At 36.4% G+C, this 7332-nt stretch overlaps 1 protein-coding gene across 1 annotated transcript in view; it reads right to left on the bottom strand.

Moving 5' to 3' along the window:
• Positions 1 to 4234: 4234 nt before the first annotated feature.
• ankrd33bb (ankyrin repeat domain 33Bb) overlaps positions 4235 to 7332 on the bottom strand; it is a gene marked incomplete at its 5' end in the record, with an annotated part of 6551 nt that continues 3453 nt past the window's right edge. Inside the window, 3 exons of the mRNA XM_024273601.2 lie at positions 4235 to 5145; positions 5230 to 5393; positions 6305 to 6445. Coding sequence (XP_024129369.2) covers positions 4489 to 5145; positions 5230 to 5393; positions 6305 to 6445 — 962 coding nt within the window. The remainder of the gene's footprint in view (positions 5146 to 5229; positions 5394 to 6304; positions 6446 to 7332) is intronic.

Genomic DNA, 7332 nt, shown 5'->3' with positions numbered 1-7332 from the left:
AATTGCACATAAAATGACAAGGTTCAAACCAATGTAGTCAAACTGTTTTTGTTACAAATATGAAATCTAGCAGAAAAAAATCAAAAACATTTGAGGTCAACACAAATAAACTTTTAATTTTACTGCAAAGATGAACAATTTGCAATTGGAGTGAACCAGGAATGTGACACTCCCCCTAGTGGTTAGTTGGTGAGCTGCACTTGATTCTACTGTTTCGTTCAGGGGTCTGCAGCCTGCAGCCCCAGAACATCACCCCATGGTGGCTCCTCGGCCAGCAAGGGAGACTACTGACCCAACCATGTTGACCATCGGAGTCAGTAGCTCCCTGCTAATGGCTGCCAAACCAAAATCACCTAAAGAAAACAAATAAACAAAGCTTGCAAGCTAAGACTACCAATGCCAAAAAATAAAATAGCAATTATTAAAAGTAAAGATTAATTAATTAGCTTATATTTTATTTAAAATTAGTTATGATTGTAAATTGATGGATGAGGTGCACATAGATGATAAACTATGTAGGTTTCTACATCCCTATTGACCTGAAGACGTTTTTATTTGCTTAAATGAAATATTTTATAAATTTTATATGCAAAGCAAAACTTTGGTAAAAAGTTTGATCTTTTTTGAGTTAAAGCACATATTATCTTGTCCTGTACAACATTGGTTACTAGATACCCAGAGCTGCGCTGAGATGATCCTTTTTGGAACAGAGCGTCTTTTATTTTGAAAATAAGTTATATGAGCTTCTGTCAAACGTAAAAAAAAAAAAAAAAAAAAGATCAAGAGAGATGCTTGGTTCTTTTTGTATTTTTGCTTTCGTTCGTGCCAAAAAATAGACATAATTCATATTTATTATTAAAAAAATAAGGTCATGAATGCAAATCCAGATTTTTTAAAGGCTAAAGTAAGTCTTTGCAGCTCCTTCTAGGTTTTGATCAGTAGAGAGCGAGCCCACATGGCTCTTTTACTGTTAAAGTTTGCCGACCCCTGCTTTAGTCGATGAGCTTCAATTAAAAGTTTAAATTACCAAATGCTTGTGACCATGACAGCTGCTTAACCCATTCACACCTATTGATACAAAAATGCCTCAAACATTTTCAGCTCCAATATTCCCAAAACAAAATTGATTTTTTTATTTCTTAGCTAGAAATACATGTCTGTGTCAATGAGTAATTACTAAAAACAAAAATGACAACAAGTTAATAGTGATCCTTCACTCTATAAGGAAAGCAAATGTTTCGTGGATACAACATTTCAGTTCCTGTGACCTTGATAGTCTAAACCAAACCACATAATGCTGGGGTGTTGGTAACTGTTTTGAAGTTTGTTTGTTTTTTTGCCAGTTTCTGCATGAATCAGTCAAAATCTCCTAGACATACTAAATGAAAGGGATGAAATGGATTGTGATGTCTTTCATCTACCAGCATTAGACAACTTCTCAGGTCTTCAAAAAGAGGAGTATCATTTCTAATTTTGGATTGTGTGTGAGGATGTGTGTGTCTTCTGTTGTTATCTCAAAGCCTGCAGCCTCTCTGCACGTTTACCTGTCCAGGTTCTGGCTGCTCTCTGCTGGTTATTAGGGAAATTGCATTAAAGCAGCCATTTTGGCCCAACATTCAAAACACAAATCAAGCTTTTTTTTTTTTTTTAAGCTCACTTTAGCATTAACAACGTAGGGGAGATTAAGAGCAAAATTAGGAGTTCAGAAAACGTCAGAATTACTCATCAAATCTGCTACAAAAATTTTGTTTGGCTCCTTATTCAGTTTTTTGGGTGTCAAATGTTCTGCAGGCAAAACTAGAGAAACGAGATGATTTGCAGGGGCGGAGCTACAGCATTTTATTTGGGGGCTTGGGGGGGATTTTGGATGGATGGCAAATGATAACATTTTATTTGAATTCAATGTTATTTTTGTTTTAATTGTTATTTTTGCTGAAGCATTTCCTCATATTTTTCAATATTGACACTAATATTGAAAAAAAATGGGGGGCAAGTCGCCACCTTATAGCTCCGCCTCTGCTGATGTGATGGAGCAAATGAAGAGAAACGAAGGATGAGATGTCTTCAGTGGGGAAGGATGCTTTCAAATTGCAGGTTTAACGTTGTTACCATGGATCTTTTGGGAGTCAGAATGCACAAAATGAGTTCTGGATGAAGACTGCAAGAAATAGAAAACCGGCTAAACTCGTTAGAGCTCAGACACTTCTCAAAGGATTTAAATCTTTACCTCCTCAGGAGTTTGCTTTTTTCATACTTATTTTCCCATTTTTTTGTAATATTTTGGACTATGAAGGCATTTTTCACAGGCCTTCAAAAGAAGCATCTTTTAGAGCACTAGATGCATTTATCCTGGAGTAAAACACATCCAGGTTTAATTTATTAGGAAACGCACAAAATACAGACATTTTGAGGATAAAAATGATTAAAAACATTCAAACCACAAATATAAGTTGTATTTGCAGCAAAGATTGGACGTCAAATTTTATTATTGGTTTCCATTTTATGACAATAGGTGACGATGATGATGACAGGTGAGGCTCTTCCTCACCTGCCTCTCCTGATGTGGACCGAACAGCCCATTGTGAAAGTGTCATAAAATAAAAAAAATAAAAAAACATGCATCAAATCCAAATATGGCCTAGAGATGGTTTACTTTACACTGCAGCTCGCACAAGGTCAGAAACACTAATGGTGAATAAATAAATAAATAAATCAAAGAGCCTGTGAGGAAACATTCAAGGAGAAATGAGAATGTTCCCAACATTGCACAATAATCATACCGCATTAGGAATTACTGTTATAGGTGTATTTCCCCTTTTATTTAGAGGTTCTAACCTGAACTCTAGTTTATCCAAGTGAAATAAAACTAAATCTGTTTTTAATTTTATTGTTAAACCGTCTATTGCTAAACTGATGGCAAGTAAAAAGAAAAAAAAAAAAAAAACTTGATTCATAAAATTAAAATTTTGAGGATTTTTTCTTTTATCCGTTTCCAAACGGAACCAAAGTTTTAACAGCCACACCAATTATCCATCATTTGGTGTTGCCTTACAACCACTCAGTATATTCAAGTTCATGACCAACATTCTTTTAAACTATTTCATACTTTTAAAAAACTTTTTGCAGTTGTTGCAGATTGGACGCTGGTGAGTATTCTCCAAGGCCTCGTCAGACTTTTTAATATATGAGTTCTAAGAGCAACAAGTCATTTGATTAGTATCAATAAAGAAATTAAAAAAATAAAAACAGGTGTTTTTGAAACAGACACATTGTGGCTTCTCAACTATCATTTGCAGGGTGTTTTATATTTTTTCATAAGCAGAAGAAGGTCAGCCTCTTTGTGGTTCTTTGCTTTTGTAGTAATTCAGTAATTCAAAAAACTGAGCAAAGAAACACAAAAAATGAGCACAAAAAAAAAGAAAAATAATAATAATAATAATTTTTACATAGAAAATACTAATAAATCTTCATAAAATTAACAAGCGCATAAGAAGTAGAACCTCAACCATCTTAAATGAGTTTGAACCCCCTGAACTCCCCGATTCAATAAACCAAACTTTCTTCCCTTACTGTCTTCTCCTCATTTCTCCCTCCTTTGTGGATGATCTTCATACTAATTTCATTTTTTGACTTCATTTATTCGTTTAACTGTAACAGGAACTTTTTCTGCAATGCTACAGTATTATCTTATTTGTTAAATCTTTTATAGTTTATAGTTTTTCTCTACTTCTTTGAACAATATGGTGAGTTTTATTGTTTGAGTGCATAATGTAATAAAAACAGAAACTATTTTAAATGACTAGACATATTTTAATCATTTTTAAAGTGTTTTTAGTGATCTTTAATTATGCTGTTTTTAACGCCAAAATCCCAATCTATTTCCAACAGCATTTTTTAATCTGCTCCTGATTCATAATAATTTAAATCAAGAATCACTCACAAATACATTATTAAGGTTAATTTTCTTTATAGATGTGCTCCATCATGAGAAAAATGCTGGAAGAATATGTTAAAAACTCCATTTCTATTATCTCACAGCTTTGCTTCCTGTATTTCGTCTTTATTGCTGTGTCATGGTGTCTTCTGGGAAATATTCCACAGATTCATAATTGATATGAACATTGTTTAAAATCTGCTGATGCTGCAATTTGTGTTTTCCCTCTGGGAAAAGCTTTAAAGTGTAGCAACAAAGATGGAATGAAATAAGAATGAGTCTTTACTTAATCAAAGATTTTTTTAATTAGTATTGCGTGGTTAACATTTACAACTTTCTTTACTTATGTTACCATGTACAGATATTTGTATCATTGCAGCATTATATTCACACAAAAAGAAAAAAATTATATGAATTAGAAACAAGGCAACAAGTTATCCCAGGTAAAGAGCAAGTTAAACTGAATTTCTTAGATTCTAAAGACAAGCATGACTCGTCAGGATGGACTTTGGAAAAGACACTTCAATATAAACTGCAGGTTTTTATTCTTCCCTTTACCTCCGTCTTGTCAGCAAAAGCAGTCTTTGTCTGTCCTCCTCCTGCCTCCTCTCTATTTTCTTCATCTTGTAATCCCATTTGGGGATCTGCAGCTTACTCTGGTTATCCCTGCGCTTGACCTTCTCCGGTGTGAAGCTCGGGGCGGGGGCCTTGCAGAGCGTCACCTTTGGCACCACAATGCCTGGACGCACGCTGCTCCTCCTCAGCATGTTGAGCGGCAGGAGGCTGGCTCGCCGGATGACCACGGTGGAGGCCGCCGCCATGTCGCTGAGCAGCTGAGGCTGCAGGCTGGCCCTGCGGTCCTTGGCCTTGGGAATGAGGAGGACCCGCGAGTTCTGGAAAAATCTCTTATAGTTGTTGAGTCTGTCCGGGCCGAGGCGCTTCAGCTCCGCCAGCCTCTGTCGCCTCAGGATCTCCTGTACCGCGTAACGGCGCTTCCCGATGCACGGGGGGCTGCCTGGGCACACCGTTCGGCATGCTGGGGCAATGAGGGGACTGGATAAACTGGTAGTAATCCTGACCATGTGGTCGAGAACGCCGTTGTCTATGGGGTTCACCTTGTTGTTAATAAAGAACCGGAAAGAGCAACAGGTCAGGCGATTGATGAGATTGTTCCAGCAACTCCTTTTTTCTTGCGCCTTAGTCACCAATTCCTGCAAAGAGATGTTGGGATTTGAAAAACAATGTTTGTTTTTTCTATCTGTCATTACAACTGACGTATAAAAGGATGTATTAACCTCTAACATGGGCCACTCCAGAGAAAATGAGTCACAGAACTGCTCGGCGCAGGGCTTTGACATCAGCTGATCCATCAATCTGGCCGTCTCGTATCGACCCGTGAACAGAGCCCACTCCCTGGGTGTCATGCGGCGGCCGTAGTCCCGGGCGCGGATGTCCCCTCCTGGAAACAGACGTGTAGAGAGGGGTTGACGTAGAAGGAAGGTGCCACTTCAAAAGGTACCACCTGTGTAACTATACATTGGGGGGGGGGGTATCTTTCCCTCTCACACGATTCGATACGCATCTCAATACATCGATACATAAAGGATTCAACTAACTTTTTGGTGATACGAAACAGTCTGATTCTTTTACCAAAAATGCTGAAATCTAGATTTTTCTTAATCATATGACATTTAAAACTGTTATTAATAATACATGGAATTTGACAGAGAAATTTGTTTAGGTATTGGATTGTAAGAAGCAAGCTTAAAATTGAACGTCTATTTGTTTGCATCACATGTACATAAAAAGACAAAGAGTAAAAAAAAAAAAAGAAGAGAAAGAGAAACGGCAGTTTGCTAGAAATCAATTATTTATTTCTGGATTGATTTTATACCTTTCAACCAAAATAATCTTGTTCATATCTGTGGTTTTCAAACGAAACTGCAGTTTCTCGATCAACTTTCGATACGCATCTATTTTTTTACATCCCTAACCGATACTGCTGTTACTCCCACTGCCCAATCGATTTTTTGGTATCAAAAACTTTTTTACATCCCTACTTAAAAAATAGATGTTAGAATCTGGCAATGTGATTAATATCGCGATACACATCTCACGATACGATACATATCGCAATGTATCCCAAGATTGAACCAAAACAATTTTTTGTTTTTCCTTTTTTTATTTAGTATGAATTAAAAAAAAAACAAGTCATACTAAGTATTATAACAACAAAAACCTTGAGGCTGACTAAACATATGAGACTGATCATTTAACACAAGCTATTTTCTCAGCATTTTAAATCAATATAAGCGTTGACAAATGAAATATTGCGATATATCCCTAATCGATCTGTTGAGTTCTCCATACCTGCCAGCATGAGAGCTCGAACACACTCTGGCCTGCCCTGCATGGCAGCCTTCATCAGCGCCGTGAAACCGTGACAGTTCCTCCTCTCAATGTCCAAACCAGGGAAGTAATTCAGGAGGTAGCAGGAAATGAAGACGTGACCTAAACCCCAAAGAGAATCACAAGTCATGATGAGCCGTCCACAGTTTTCCATACGCTCTGATTCATAGCATATAAAGACCAAGTTTGTTGCACTGCTAATGTTATGTTGGGATTGTGAGCTAACAGTAGAGCTTGCAAACAGATAGATGATGGGAAATGAGGGCAGGCCAACAGTTACACCCACAACACAATGAACTGGTGCCGCTCTGCAGAAATTATGCCCAAGAAAATGACATGTTTTATTTTCTTGTGGCTAAGAACAGCATAATTATAATTAGAAAACCACTGAAAATTTTTACGATAGCTTAAAAGATAATCAAAATAGGACTTAAACAGAAAGAACAAAATGTAAGTTTAGCTAAAAAAATAAATCTTCAAACATTTTGCAAGAAAGCAAACATCTACTGGAAAAAAACTTTGTTCAAAATATTACATATTAATTAATATTTGATTGTCTGGAACCCTTATCTCATCAGCTTGATCCAAACTTTCCCTTTAAAACCCATTGTTTATAACTTGGTCCATGTCTTCAACCATGTAGTTCATCGTCATTCCACTAGGGGCAGTGGAGGCCCTTTTCCTGCTCATTTCAAAATGGCTGCCTCCATGACACTTTTGGTGAGAAAAGTTTAACTAATTTTCAAAGCTTAATGGTGAAATTTGCTCAGCTATTGCTGTACATTTTTTTGTATTGACTTCTTGCTGTTTAGAAACAATGCAAAATTGGCTAATAATTAATTATTTATGATATAGTTTCACCAAAATTGGGATTATCCATTTTTTTTTATTTTAAACCAATATTGTTGTGATAAAAAATTTACAAAATAACCAATGTATCATAACTGATACTATTAATATCTTATAAAAATGATATCATTTTTAGTAGA

The sequence above is a fragment of the Oryzias melastigma genome, linkage group LG17 (genome assembly GCF_002922805.2).
Source record: "Oryzias melastigma strain HK-1 linkage group LG17, ASM292280v2, whole genome shotgun sequence".
Lineage (NCBI taxonomy): Eukaryota > Metazoa > Chordata > Actinopteri > Beloniformes > Adrianichthyidae > Oryzias > Oryzias melastigma.
This window is presented reverse-complemented; position numbering and strand designations above follow the sequence as displayed.